General features: G+C 46.9%; 1 protein-coding gene across 1 annotated transcript in view; it reads right to left on the bottom strand.

The window, feature by feature from the left end:
* The window catches only part of LOC143366986 (uncharacterized), a 28337-nt gene that overhangs the window by 9125 nt on the left and 3445 nt on the right, over positions 1–15767 (bottom strand). The window contains exon 3 of the mRNA XM_076808539.1: positions 1521–1754. Coding sequence (XP_076664654.1) covers positions 1521–1754 — 234 coding nt within the window. The remainder of the gene's footprint in view (positions 1–1520; positions 1755–15767) is intronic.

Here is a 15767-nt window from a genome sequence, read left to right as displayed (position 1 = left end):
GTCGATAACTGGCAGCATCGATCGAGCCCGCGTTATTACTCGAATCTCTCTTGCTAATCTTTTCCTCGGCCGAACACAGATCCTTTCCGAGCTCCCTTTCAAAGCCATTGTGGTTGCCACAAAAGTGTTCTGTAAAAAGCAACGGGTGGAGAAACCAATCGGGATTGCGAAATCGTTGTAAATCGGCGAACTCGGCCCAAGCGAGAACAACGTAGCTGCTGGCAATTAAACACCGAGACTTCTTGAAGTACTCAATATCGTTTATTCGATGAGAAGACGGTAAACGCGTTCACTGCATAGAAAACGCTTTCTCGGCACGTATCTCCGGAATCAATTGTGCAACTGCCCACCCGGTTGTTGATTTCCGGTTACAAGATTATTCAAAACGACTCGGTGTTCGTTGCTCATCTTTGACATTTTGCTGCGGTTTCTCTGCCGCCGCGTCCTTTCGACTTTCTCGAGCGTTCAATATCCACGCGGATTGCGTAACGCGACAGCGGCCTTGCGAGAAATTCGCGGCAGAAATTAATAAACCTTCGGATCAGATCGAAGGGGTCTGCGGGCTAGAGAGCACGCTGCCGGGAAAGGGGTGGCTTAAATAAACCGCCGGCGAGTGTAAATAGAGGAATTACATTTTTCCGCAGGCGAGGGAATCGATATCGGCGGTTTGACGAGCGTCGAGTGCAGCTAGCCAGTCGGTCAGCAGCAGATGCTCACGTTTCATTATTCAACGTCTCCTCGTCTGTTAACTGCAAACTCGCGGGCGTTATCGCGACAGGACACGTGCCGGTCGAAATGGCAAGAGCGATCTCCGACGTATAAAAGATCGAAAGAATGCTGAGTGGGTTTTTAAATCCAAAAAGGACGCGTGATTGCCTGACAGCTTCGGAAATCTCTTTAAACCGAGAGCGTTGGGATAGTATCACTTTTAACCTGGAATTTAAGTGGGCACTCAGAAATGGCAGAGCAGTTCGCAATTTCGGTGCTCGTCGACATGTGAGACAGTGAAAAATTGGCGCGTGGGTGGAGCTGTGAAAAATCGACAAGTGCGATTTGATATCTTCGGATCGTCACCACGCCTGACCGCAGCCTGAAATCGCGGCGCCTACGTTTTACGACCTTTTGCTTTGGAATTCATCGGCTTTACGCACGTTTTTCTCTGTGCCGCCTCCGCCTGCAGCTCCCTGTACAGATTCTGTTTGCACTCGTGATGTACACCTAGAAATTGTATAGACGTGCTTTTGCGGGAGCGAAGAAATGTTCAATTTCAAGCGTTTGCCCGTTCCCATCAGTTGAAGCCAATATACACGGGATGAGAGGAATAAATTCTACTCGGAGGGGTTTAAGGGGTGGCCGGACGATTCGCAGGGCGCGTTTAATAAGAACCTGAGGCGTCGCGCACCGGGCATCACGTAGTCACGTACGAGAGCATCGGTTACAGGAGTGTGAGGCGTTGAAACGCGAGGGTGTCTCGGGGGCGCGCGAACCCACTTCGACTACGCTATCAGAAATTTACATACCCCGATATGTTGCCCGTCGATGAACAGCTGCGGCAATTGAATCACCGTGGATCCCAGGCGATCCCTCACCTCGGCCTGAAGCTCCGCGTCGCCGAAGAGGTCCAGCTCGTCGTACTTGACCATGTGCGTCCTCAGGATCTGCTTCACCTTCTTGCAATTGTAGAACGTCTTCCTGACGATGCCGGAGGTCGTAGTGTAGACCACCACCTTGCCCAGCTCCTTCTTGATGTACGCCTGAAAGCAGACGCGACAACGTCCATTAGAAATCGTGACAAAGTGAAACGTGACCATAGACACAGACACCGTGTCCCTTCGTTAGCTGCAACGTTCCAATTTTCCCGCTCGTTAATCACGCGCCGCGATTCACGGCCGCGCCGCTCGAAATTCCGACCCGGACGGCAAGAGTTCTTGTAATTTAACACCGACTTCGACCGAGGCTCCGCGTGGCTCGCAGCTTTCAACGGAATCACATTCCCCGCGCAATCGAGAAAGCACCGTTCCGCGGGCTTCCTCCTGGCCGCGGAGGTACACGATGAATGGCGCAAAATTGCTGTTAAAGTGGACCTCCGTAAGATTGGAAGCGTTGCACGGTGGTTTGTCGAATGGAGGTGAGCAGTCGCTCGCCTTAGAATAGAGTGCAACGGAGCGGCGTGTTTTTGCGGGGGATTTACTTGACGAAGGGAACGTCGCTAGGTGTACCGGGGAATGTAATACAAGAGCCACTTTCTCGGGGAGATTATGTCGGGGGGAAATGATTGGGGAAGGAAATTGCGAGACAACAACTGCTACTCTTTTCACAGTAGCAGCGGTTTTACTTATTCAGCAGCGCGTCGACGAATACTTGCGCGCCCTGTATCAAGCGAGTCGATAATCCAGTTTCGTCGACTGATTAAAGGACTCCCGTGGCAGCGGTGTCGCGCGGGCTGCAGGCCATTGAAGCTTCGATCATCGTTTCGATTTGCATGGTGTTCATCGGCCGGCGCTCTAAGGATATTCGCAGCCGCGCGGGCGGTCCATTGTATCGCGCAATCTGTTTCATTAACCCGTAACCGTTAACCGTTTACGCGATACGTTCTATAACCTTGCCTCTAATTGCGTGCCCACTCTATTTACATGCTGCATTCGCGATACACGATCGAGTGAAGGTAATGGACTTCATGCAGGCAAACGGTGAGCGTGGGTGTCGCTGGATAATCGGAACCAGCGATTCAACTTTGAAGTACAGGCGTTACAGAAACTGTATTATCAGCGAGCAGGTGGATAACGCGTCAAGCTATGCGAGCAGTTGTTCCCGTAAGTACATGTACAGCAAGATCGCCGCAAGCTAATTGCAAATAAATTTTATTGTTAATCGTGTTACAGGGGGTGGTGCGTTCGTGGCGATATCTCTCCAGCTCGATTAATATTTCCGCGTATCGTCGCGATATTATTAAATTCATTCAATGCGAAATGCCTGCAGTGGATATCGCCCGTGAATTAGCCCCGCGTCAGTTTTTATCGGATCGTTCAGTTTGCGTTAGCAGCGCACGCCCAACCATTCCGCAATCTCGATACGGTTGGAGCTACAGCTCCAGCGTGGCTCTGTCGGTCGCAGGAATTCGCGGTGGATATTTTGAATATCGCTTCGCGAAAATATGCCGGCTTCCCATAACAGCCTAGCGGGACATCGAAGTTGCAGTTACGTGCACTAGTTTTCGCGCGAGACAAGCCTGCCGTTTGTATTCACCGGTCGCGTCGCTCTCCGTGGCGAGTCGCTCCGATATCGTCACAGTGGAATCAAGATCGGAGGGATCGCATTGGAACGATAACTTAATTAGCCGCCGCGAGAGCGTGTAAACAGCCGCCTTCTGCGCAACCCGGCTGTTTTTGTTGCTATGAAATAATCGAATCGGCGTTCTCACGTATGTTACTCGAGCCACGAGCAACCAGATCACGGCTCAAGAATGTTATTGCGGATCACCATGCGGCCACTTTCAACGGGACTGTTAATGAACACGCTGGCTCGGTGTAAAACCGGATCCGTCGATCCAGGTGTATGATCGACGCGATAAAAGGAAACTATAATTGTCTAGGAATGCTCGGTAGGATCTCGAGGGTCGTTTTCTTTCCTCCGTTTGCTCGCCTCCTTCTGCGCCAGACACTCGATTCGTAATTCTCTGATTATATGATTTAGCGCTGGAGGATCATTGCGATGCGCGGTGTGCTCGGTGCGTGTGCATGAAGATTGATTCTCTTCTTAAACTTACAGAGAGACTGAAGAGGCGTTTCTCAGCTTTGCAAAGAGCGCTTTGTATTGTAGATTGCCCCATAATCTAACTGTAGGTTCTTCAGTTACTTGCTTTGAAGAATGCTCTTTATCAAGGAGAAGAGCAATTACATCGTCTTTAAATTAAATGCTGCAGCGTTGTGTGAAGGAGGCATTTTCTGATTCGTTTTACTTACAGAAGCACGTTCTGATAGTGGCTACTTGATCTCTATCACGCGATCCCAATTCATTTATATGACAAGCATCACGGCAGGGGAAAGGTGGGGTAGTTGATCAGCGGGGATACACGATCACAGCAGCTTGTTAATTAATATATTGGCAATTTGTGCCTGCTGTCACGTTATCGTGGTAATGTTTGCATTATCGCAACACTTGACGGTGCAGTTTTCTTTTGGGAGCATAGAATAATGTTGTTAGAAGCTTCGATCTGATTTGCAGCCAAAAAGTAAATACTTCGGTCTGCTTGTTCTTCCTCCTTTTCGAGTAGCTCTGTCATTTTCAAAGATTTGAAATATATTAAGTAAAACCAGCAATTTCTGGTCTATCAATGATGTTTATTGATTGATCTAAATATTTAAGGTAAGTTTAATTTTTCATCCTATTCAAATCGAGTGCATTTAGGGATACTTGATCAGTGTGTGAGGTGGGATACTGAAAATGCCCCAAAAAGAACCATAGAACGGCTAATGAAACAGAAAAATACGGCAAAGAAAGTGTGAAGGAAAATCTTTTCTTTATCATTATTATCTTAATCAGATGATATTCAAGTGAAATGTCTTTTAAGAATGCATTTATGTTGTTTTATGTCATAGAGTTTAATTCTTCGGCCTTATTTTTTCAGTAATTCTTTCAAGTTTGTTATAGTTTACTTTCTTTTTACGATATTCCCTTTATTTCATATTAATGACGGATTTCTTTTTAGAAATTTAATGAGTTATTAATCTTAAAGTTCACTGATCAAGTCTCCTCTTCAGTGGGGGACACTTGTGCACAACATCACAGCCAGAAAGTGTTGAAATTCAGTCATTAAAATTAGTTTCCAGCTCTCAAATTTGTACAAGTATATTGAGAATCCTCTAAGAATCACAACTTACATAATTAAATACAAACAAAGCAAACCATGATCATTATTTTAATAAAACAGCAAAACTGTGATCAACTATCCCACCTTTCCCCTACATATCAAGCGTTCTGCCAAAAGGAAACGCTGCAGGGTCCGCAGTGGAATCAGGCCGTTAGGGTCAGACTCGCTTCAGCCTGACTCCACTCACATCTCGAATCTCAAATGGATGTTTCCCTCAATAGTTTGTTCCATTCCACAAATTTTCGTCCCTTCATCTTTATCAAGCGGTTAGGTACTTGTAAACTTTAGATCTAATTTGTATCTTCCAGACTACTTATCGTTTTCCAAGATTTTTCTTCGATCATCAGTCCTACAGATTTACAGTAAATGCAGTGCAAGCAGGTTTTCAACGTCATTAGAAGAGTAACATAAATCTCGCGTCTGACATTTAGACGACGCGTGATACATCACATATTAAACACACTCATTTCTTCAACGTATTTCGCGCTGCTCCGGTCGCGGGGTCGATGAAAAAGTCACGAAACTAGCGACTTCTCCAACTTCTGAACTCTTGGCAACGTATGAGGTGTCCTGGACACGCGTTATTTAATGCAAAAACTTTTTTTCGCGTCTGGTCTGTCGCTACGGGGAGTAGCATTGCCCACGCAGTTCGTAGAGCGTAGAATCCCGTATCTTTCAAAGTGAAAAAATAACGCAACGACGGCATTGTATCGCTGAACAATCTGCAATGCTTCTGTTTGACCAGATGCCTCGTCGACATGACCGCCTCAACGTGAATGGTAAATTACACAAAGCCTAATAGGTCAATATAAACGTTTCATTTGAAAACAGGTTCTGGAGGATTGAATACAGTTTGTTTTTCTCTCGAGACAGTCCAAAGATCACCATAGACCGGCGATTAATTATGCAAGGAATGACTGTGGACGTTCCGCGGATAAATGACATCAGCGGCGATTTCTCTGCAAGTGGGATAATGCCTATTCGCGGGATCGACTCGCGCGGCGACTGGGGTTTTCTGCGAAGCGTGCGGATCCAACTGGACAGTGTATCGTTATGCTCAGCACGCGGCCGAGGGTTTTCATATTTTAGAAAGTAAGCAAGCTTTGTTCTCGTGAATTGCGCGCAGTCAAAACCCTCACCTGTACGTAAACCCCCCTCCGCGCGAAGATCGCGAGATTACGAGCTCGCCGTTTTTCATTTCAACAGCGCCCACGTGTGTTTCTATTCTTTTAATTGCATCACAATAAATCCACCAAACCGGCCAAGCCCGATACGTTGGAACTTCTAAGCCCGTCTGATTTCACCGAGCACAGAATTAAGGAGGAACACCACTGTGTGACGGCCGGAAACGTAAGCCATTTTTATGAATTTTTTTCAGGAATAATATACAGTTTTCATAGAAAAATTTTATTACTTATCTTTAGTACGCTGTCTTAAGAGACAATACAAAAAAATAAATAGGAAAATATCCATAAATTTTAATATATTAATTAATCTTCTACACCCCCCACGCGAGCTGGTCGAAAGTGTAACAATGGAACAGCAGGTCCGAAATCAAATTTATTTCTTTTTTTATAAACTATGTGAGTGTAGTTACCGTTGTACGTACCGATTTCTTAAACAAATTATTTTTGTAAAAATGGTGCGCTTTACAAGAAAAGTTTCAAAAATCCTCGAATAAGATGGATAGTTTTTCGAGCGTATTTCAAAACATTTGTTTTCAATCAAAGAATTCGTACGTACAACGGAAACTACACTCATATAGTTTATAACAAAAAAATGAATTTTGATTTCGGACCTGCTGTTCCATAGTTACACCTTCGACCAGCTCGCGTGTGGGGATCTAGAAGATTAATTAATACATTAAAACTTATGGATGTTTTTCTATTTATTTTTTTCTATAGTCTCTTAAGACAGCGTACTAAAGGTAGGTAATACAATTTTCTGTGAAAACTGTAAATTATGTCTGAAAAAAAAACTTAAAAATGGCTTACTTTTCCGGCGGTAACAGTGGTGTCCCCCCTTAAAAGTAAAGGCAGACCTTTCCACTTGGCGCGCGCGCATCTCCTTCATTTTAATGCACGCGATGAATATTCGATTCGAATGTATATTAAGACTTAGCTATTTAATAGAGAACAGCCGGTATGCTCTGAATAACCATGACGCAGAGTACCATAACCGTGCAGCATGCGCACGGAGTACTGTCATTTCTCTAATAATAGTTTCGCGTTCAGCGTCTGCGACTTTCGCCTCATGAGACCGCGGAGAGAAAAAAATATTTCATTCGCAAAAGGTGAATTGTATATCGCGGCAAAAATAAAGGTGCCGTAGCTGGAAAAGAGTTGCCGGGCGCTCAGGATCTCTGCCCGCTAAATAATTTATTCCCAAATGTTCGTCCTCACCGAAAATTCCTCGGACCTGATGATGCCGGAGGAATTCGGCGAAGGAGAAAGCGTGCGTGCCCGTTCGCCACAGTTGGTCGATGGTTAATCTAACGACAGCGATAAAAGAGGAACACCCCGTGTAGAAAACGACGAATTTCACGATTTTGCTGGTGCCGAAACGCGGAGGAATATTGGAGGACTATATGAAGGAACGGAACACGCAAATGCACCTGGAAATTGACGAAACGAAGCGCAAGGACCGCCAAGGACATCGATTCCAACCAAGTCGTGCTTGAAATTTCCAGTTTTTGAAATGAACCACAGTTGGCTGGAATATTTTTTCAACTCGAAATAGAATATTTTTCGAGATCTAGGGAATCCATTGCGAGACTCTTCGCGACCTCATTTAGTTTCTCACTCGTACTATCAAATGATCTATTCTCTAAAAATGAAGAAAGTTTAGGTTTAGATAGAATTAAATCCTGTTTACTTACATCGATAGTCAAGCTCTAATATTGAACTCTTTTAATTAAACTTTCCAGTCAGTCCAGAGGTATCTCATTGCGAAGGCATTGCTCGCGCCTGATATTGATCGGCTGCCACATTCATGCAACACGGACTAGAATCGAAGAGCGATTGGCAGCTATGGATAAACACCGTTGATAAATATCGCAGTTACTTAACCCAAACGAACGATATTTTGACAGGCTGTTCTATGAAATTCAGTAGCTAAGTAGTTTCGCGTTCGGCGTTCCGATATCGAGTAAAGGGTGTGTCTCGACGGAAACCGCCCCGCGAAGGAGGCCGAAGGAAAGGTCTGCCAGGAAGCTTAAACGGCGTCTCACCATTCCGATTAATCCGCTTGTTGATTACAGGAAGGGGTTAGATGTTGGCTCGATGTAGATTAGTTTTTTTCCCTGGTCCCCTGAGAAAGGACTTGTTCCCATCTTTCCCCGGCGTAGTTAGAAAGTTTCCAGACGTCGCAATAGCACGCATTCCTTTACGATTCATAAAGGCGGAGAATAGAGTGTCATTATCTCTATTCACGGACGAAGAATTTACATTTGACGCGGCGAACAATCGCGACATTACCACCTGCTCCCCTTCGCGTTTATTACTGCCGAATCAGCGCGATAAATTGAATAATTTCGTAAGAACAAGTGCAGCTCGAGTAACTCCGAGTAACTCGCGCTTTCCGCGCAACAGGAATACAATTTTCCGTGTAATTCTCCTTGCATTTCCACGAACGAATGCGCCCAGGCCTGGCCGCAGATTCTCTATTGTTCCGGAATAAACTATCGGACGTTTCACGACCTGGTCTTCATCGATCTTCTGTACCTTACTTGATTAACGATTCCATCTGGCGCGATGGGTATTTCACTCGTACGGTATTAATATTACATGAGCCCGGCTTTTCGAGGCGTTTAACGAAGCCAGCTTTGTTTTGACGAGCTTCCAACAGGCTTTCACTGTTCATTATTCTCGGCGTAGGCGCGCCCGCGATCACCGTGCTAATCCCCGATCCAAGTAGAGCCATCGTTTTCATCGGCCGAGCTATTCCGATGCTTTAATTATAACGAAATTAACTGTCCGCTAGCCCTGATCTTGCTAGTGAAGGCTAATTAACGGGGATAATTGAAGGGAATGCTGCCTTTTCACGACGGCTCTGCATTAAACTACCCGAAGCGATCAAGGGGACCCTTATTGATAGCGAAAGGTCAATACCTGAGACGAGCATTTGCCGGATAGAGGCCGACCTTAAAGTGTGGATTCCAATGGGCGACGTAAATTCTGTAATATCAGCTGTTAATCGACCGCGGATTAAACTCGCAACTGGCGCGCTCGCGGCAAGGTTTCGAAACGCTCGCGGATCCCCTCGAAGCCCGTTAATTGGACGGGGCTGCCGCGGCGACGAGGGGAATGCCGAATTCGAAGAAGAAAGCGCGCTTTCATAAATGCAGCTTAATTATTTATGCACGATCGACAGTGGGCCGGCGTGCCGCAGAAATGTCAACGACGCCGTGAATGGAAAGTGCCAAGCGTCCTGCCATTGTCGGCGCACGAACACTGCCGTGGAATCTTTTCTTTCTCACGGTGCCCCGTTCGTTTTCCATGCGCCGCGCACCCGTAATTGCCGGCCTCTCCTCCGTACGCGAGACGCTCTATCAAGGATGTCAGCTGGATGCAAACCAAGGAGAGACGCATTCCATCGATCCGGAGCTTCCACGGGCAGCGATTTTTCCTTTCTTTCGCCCGAGCGCCCGTTACAATCGCGAGCCGTCCGGCCGGGCGGCGATTACGCGCCAGTGATTGCCGCGAGAATCTTAATTAATCGCCCCGGCGGATTTGCATTCACGGTAAAGTCACGGTCTCGTGGGAAGCGGCCGCGGGAACGCGGCATAGTTCCTAGAAATGACGTAAAGGTAATGATGTAGCGCGGCGGCAGAAGCGCATCGTTAGCCGCGCGTTCAAAGAACCGAGAATCGCGCTGCTTTTCTGGAAACATCCGACGATCGCTCAGAGTTCCTGCACGGGGGAGCCGGAGCGCGTTTTCTTGCCGCGGTTACGGCGCTTCTTACCCTGGCTTTAGCGCTCGAAAACACTCTGCTCTTTGGAAAGGAAAACAGCCTCTCTGTTGAACGGTGTCGCGTCTTTGCCTGTTTCACGGTTCGTGGGCAGGGCTTGGAAACTGTTATAATATCGATTTCGGTTCTCCAAACGGTTACGAAGAACCTTTATTCTGAATAACTGTTATGAAGAACCGAAATTTCCAACTGTTATCTGTTTCAGTTACGGTTCCTATTTCCTTCCTCATATCGGTTGCATAATCGTTATTTTTTCGGTTCCACATCGGTTCCGAAACGGTTCTAGAATCAATTCTTGTATCGACTTTTCCCTAATTGATGTCATTAATTATTGTAGCTGCAGAGTACTGTATATGTGCATATTCTTTACAAAATCCTTATAGAAAAAGAAGAAACATTTATACATATCGTATATAATAAAGCGTTGAAATAAAGAAATCAGCTACGTATTTTTTACATTCACGCACACTATATCATTCAGAATAGGAAGTTAAAAGTTTCTCCTGTTTCTATAAGGATTTTGTAAAAAGAAGATGAACATCTACAGCAATCTACAGCTACGATAATGAATGATATCAATTAGGGAAAAGTCGATATAAGAATTGATTCTCGAACCGTTTCGGAACCGATATAGAACCGAAACAATAACGATTATGGAACTGATATGAAGAGGGAAATAGGAGCCTTAACCGAAACAGATAATAGTTGGAAATTTCGGTTCTTCATATCAGTTATTTGGAATAAAAGTTCTCCATAACCGTATTAATCAGAACCTTTATATAACAGTTTTAAACAGTTGTTTTCGGAACCCGAAATAGCCCGGATAGCCCGAATTGTTTCTAACTACTTTCAAACCCCTGGGGCTTGTACGAACTTCACACTACACATGTTTTCCTCGTATTTAGTGTGCGTATACAAATTTTTGGAGGGTGTATATTTGTGCAATATACAGTGCTTACGTATGTTGCACAATATCCGTTGTACACTCTACCGCATTACCGAACAATGTAAATATCACTTAAATATATTTATCTATTTTCCATAACAATTCGAGCTACCCCCTTCTTTCGCGCGGCCCGAAACGATGCAGACTACCCTGATTTTTGAAGTCACCCGAAAAAATTCGAGCTACCCGAATTATTCGGGCCGCCCGGATTTCACGGGTACCCGGCCCGGCCCGGTCAGTCGAGCCGAGCCAGGCTCGGCTCGCTTTATTCGGGTACCCGAACTGCTCTACCGCCGTTCCCGTTACGACTTTTCTCATATCCAGCGTTTCCGTTATAGATTTGATCAACCGGTTCCGAGGCCAGCCAGATTCCTGAAATTTTGGGTTACCAGTGCGAGGACCCGCTTGCACGCACACGGGCGTACATGCGTTATGTAAAGCTCGTCATTGAATAACGGCACGCGGGGCGATCCTCGTCGATGCGGCTTACTTTCCGCCTGCACCTCTATCAGGACGTTATCCAGGAGGTTTCCGCGCGGGGTCAGGGTCTGGGAGTCCTGAATGCCGCCGTGTGTAAGCAAAAATCGCGGTCAAAGTGAGCGCAAACTTGGCGTGCGACGGATGGACGGTAAGGATTGCGTACAGCCAGATGCAGCGAAGGAAGAGGATGAAATGGGGAGTGCTGGAGAGGAGGTTAAAGCTGCTGATCGCCGTTGCTGTCGCCACGGTGGCCTCTTTGACCCGCTTTCTCTTTTCCCACCCGATTTGTCTGGTGGACATGCCTACCGCGTTTTCTTTAACCGGGAAATTCATGATGCCGGTCTCGCCACCTGCCACCGTCGACTCTCCACCGCTCGCCGATCCCCCGCAGCCAACGTCCTCCGCGGAGAGGAATTGCAAGAACGAAAAGGCGGAAGCCACCCGGGTAGAAGTGGGTCGACTCTGTACCCGCCACGATTCCGATTATCGACTTGCCACTCGCGGTTCATTCAACCTTCGCCGCGCGGTTACATCGCGGCGTGCGCAGCACTTTCGAAAATCATTCCGTAAGAAGCGCATCCGCTGGATGAATATGTGTCAATCAGTAGAGGACTAATTCTTTCCGCGAAATTACTATGGACAGGTTGCGAGTAGCGCTGCTTTTGGTGATCGAGCTACAATGTCGAGGGCTTCGTGTATGATTTAGGCGAATACAGAAAGCCCAACGGGGGACCATGCGAGAAGGAGTTGCGAAGGATAAAGTGGCTCGACCTTGATTAGAATCGTCGTGCTAGCAGACGCGAGGCATGGAGAGCATTCGAATGTTTATTCACCGGCAGACCAAATAAGCGTCGAGGAGAAATAGAACATGAAGCGTGACACGCTGGCTGCCCATAAGCGTCGATTTCGAGCCGCTCCGAGCCAGAAAAGATCGGAAAGAAAGTTGGCGACGGCGGACGATGAAGTGGGTCGTGTTACTGCCGCATTTATCATCGATCATTTCACCTTCTTCGCCGGGAGTCGAAGTGGGTTGCCCGAATAACCGGGCGAGTTAGCCTCACGAAAATTCGTGCTACGCGCAGGAAAGTAACGCCGATTAAATCGATGACATTAACGGGCCCATGCATGCGTGCAACGCCTCGCGCCCATAACTTTCTTCGCGGAAGGCACACGAAAGCCGTGGGCCCCCCTTTTTTTCGCGAGTAAAACCCGAGATTGACCGGTCGATTAACGGGGACCACGCAGAAAGTTTTCGCCGCCGTCGTGTTTCCACCGAAGGCTCGCTTATTATTTTTTTTTTCTCTCCCCCTACCTCCCTTGCAACCCCGCTCGGCGGCGCTAAATTCACTCGGCTCGAAACTCCGATTTAATCGATAATTGCTCGTGAAATGCGCTCGGTTTAAAAAGGGACTGCTGCAGCTTATTCTGTCAATTAAGCCGCGTTACAAATTACGTTTAATTGCCGCGCGTCCGCGACACGGCGGATACGATCGAGCGATTTTTAATGAAATTTTCCGTCGGCGGAGCGGGCCGGCTCTACCAGTTTCGGGTTGCTTTAATTTAGCGCGCGCATTCCGTAACTGGATTATTCAACTGCTAAGGCACCGACGTTTTAATTACACGTGTAATGCTATTTAATCGTCCGCAGAGCCGCGAAACGGGCACGTGCACGTACCACTCTGTGTACATTCTATCGCGTTGACGTGCCGCTACACATTTTACATGTAATCTCCAATTGGCGGAGGGATATGCTAGTTACATAAGCGGGGGAGTTGGATCGATCTGACCCCGGGCAACAAACAGCACGGAAATTGAAGGAATAGGTAATTGTTTTAAAAAATCAATAGATTACAGGAGCGCTTAGAATATTGAAAAGGAGATGTGACACAGTAGACGCCTATTCTCTTCGTGGTAAACAGCACGACTCGCGGATCCGTTCGAGTCTAACTCGATCAAATAGAAAATTGGTGAAACTAATGGCGACTCTGAATTACTTCGGCCCCATTTTACCAACTGTAATTGAACCGCTTTCCAGTTCCGACGCGTTTGCATGAAATTTAATGAAGATGATGGGCACGAGCAGTCTAGGAACTGAATAGGATCCCTTTCCATCGATGCATCTTGAAGCATAATGCGGTTCGGTATACCAGGAAATTACGACATCACTTTCCGCTGGTATGTGTTCTGTTATGTCAGCGGCATCGCGATATCTAACGTTAGTTTCATATTGTTAACGATGCGGAAGTAACCACGTGACTTCCCATCCAGAAGTGTTCTCGTCGGGCGAAGGCTTTGCCTGGCTGCAGGTGGAATCTCAATGCCCCTGCTTTTATCTGGATCAAGGAATCCTTTGCAAAATACATTTAGCGCTAGAAACTAACGAGACAATTCTACCCAAGGAGAAACTATTCGACTGAACTCGTGACTATGGTTATCGATTGGAGTCTAAGAGGGACACCGGGGAGTGAAGAATTTGTACCTCGTGTAAAAACATGTGCCTTGAGTACGAGGCAAAGAAGTAAATTGCAGACTTTTCGATCCCATTCTCTCCACGACAAAAAGACAGTACAGTTACAACGCAACAGCTACGGATTACCTTGCAAGCAATGCTCTAATCTCAGCCTCGCTGGAGATTCATTCTCGGCGCAGGTTGTGTCAGAACATTGACCGTAACGTCGTGTCCCCCTTTTTTTCCACTCTAATGGAACGCGTTAAGAAACCGAGGAGAATTGTCGCTAAGTAAATGACACCCGTAAATGTACCTGTTGCGAGGAGGGTTTAAGAAACGCGTTGCGAAAACAGTCATTACGTCGCTTTACTGGCTAGCATTGTATAATCTGATTCCCTCTTTCGCGCCAAAGGTTCAAGTGTTTGCGCTGGTGTCCGCGGGGCTGCTGACTCGGGGAGCGAAATTAATGGAAAGGCGATACTGACACCTGAACGTATAACCATTGTACAGTAACCTTGCATAACGAATGCAATACTTCTTCCCACCGTTCCATCTTCAAGAATTCATGCGCGCGGAAGATCAAGGAGTCAAGGACGGATGATCGATACTTCGACGAATGTCAGAAACCAGACGTTTCCTGATCACGTGTACAACGGTGGCGGAGTGAAATAGGTCGCATTCTAGTCAGACCTGCACCGCGGTCTATCTAAATTTCGTCTCAAGTGGACCGCGACAAGCTCGCTCGTTTTTGCCTGCCCCGCGAAAGGAACCGTAACAGCAGATTTCTCTGCCGTTCAGGGATCTCGAAACCTCTCTCGCTGGCTGCGAAGCGAGTGTGTCGATCAAGCTAATACATCAAGTCCCCGGAGAGAGACTGCAGTGAATCCGTGATTGCTGGGAGCGGAGGTTCCAAGGAGATGCGGTCTCCTCTCTAGGTCTGTAATTTCGCGAAACAGTGCGACCGCACACGCAATCGAAGGGTGAAGAAAAATGGCGGGCCAGAGGGGTGGTGTAGATGGGGCGGACGAAGGGAGTAAGACAGAAGGGAACAGAGGTGGAAAGAAGACCGGTTTGCCGAGCTAGGGACACAACGAGCACGCTCTTCGGCACGTTGCCGTAATATCGCTTTATCGGATCTACCGTTATGTCGATCCGTTCTGCATCGACGGTACGATTTCCTGGCACGTCCGCGACCGATGGTCGCATGGCAACACCGGAAACCTTGCAGCAGGACCACATGGGACGGATCAACGTCATCGATCGACGCCACTCAACGTCAATCCGAGCTGCTGGCCGACGGAGAGGTGATCTAACTGTAAATCTAACGCTTTTCGCAGGTGCTCCAGCCGTACGCGTGAACGGAGCACCCTGGCACGTCCGCGCTCGGCCGTACGATTCGTAACCCCGTTCAGAACGATCCTCGTCGGCTTATTTGCATAACAAATCGACGCGGTCGTTTACGAGCCCCCGTACCAGGTCAGTGTTTAACTTTGTAGCGCTACGTTTAGCATGACGTTTTACCTGACACGTTTACAGAAAGTATATATATATACATATATATATATATATTTATGTTTATATGGCCTCGTTCCTCAACCAGTTTGCTCGATATTCTTTGACTGCGACGGGTTCTTCCAGTTCTGATAACGACGGGGCTTATTTTGATAATGGCGTGTTACGAGGGCTCGTAGAGGGAGTAGTGGAGAATGAATCAAGAGAAATCAGTGGCGCACCCAGGGGCCCCAAAGTAGGGGCGTTGTAAGAAGAAAAGAAAACTGAATTTCATTGTTTGAATAAATTTTTATAAGCACCCAATGAACTTTATTGAATTCAGATTAATACAATTTTTATCCCTTCAACTCAGCTCCCCCTAAAATTAAATCCTGAGTGCGCCACTGAGAGAAATAAAGGTGGAATTGGTTGAGGATGATTCAAAAGTTATTGAAAGGCACGGAGAATGTCTCCTTTCGATAGGAAATAATCTGCGATCATCATTGAAATTACTCGTTCTTAGAGGCGCCACGTGGGAACGACATGTAAATTCCTATGCATT

The sequence above is a fragment of the Andrena cerasifolii genome, chromosome 3, assembly GCF_050908995.1.
Source record: "Andrena cerasifolii isolate SP2316 chromosome 3, iyAndCera1_principal, whole genome shotgun sequence".
Lineage (NCBI taxonomy): Eukaryota > Metazoa > Arthropoda > Insecta > Hymenoptera > Andrenidae > Andrena > Andrena cerasifolii.
The sequence above is the reverse complement of the archived record's forward strand: the minus strand, read 5'-3'. Positions and strand labels throughout refer to the sequence as shown.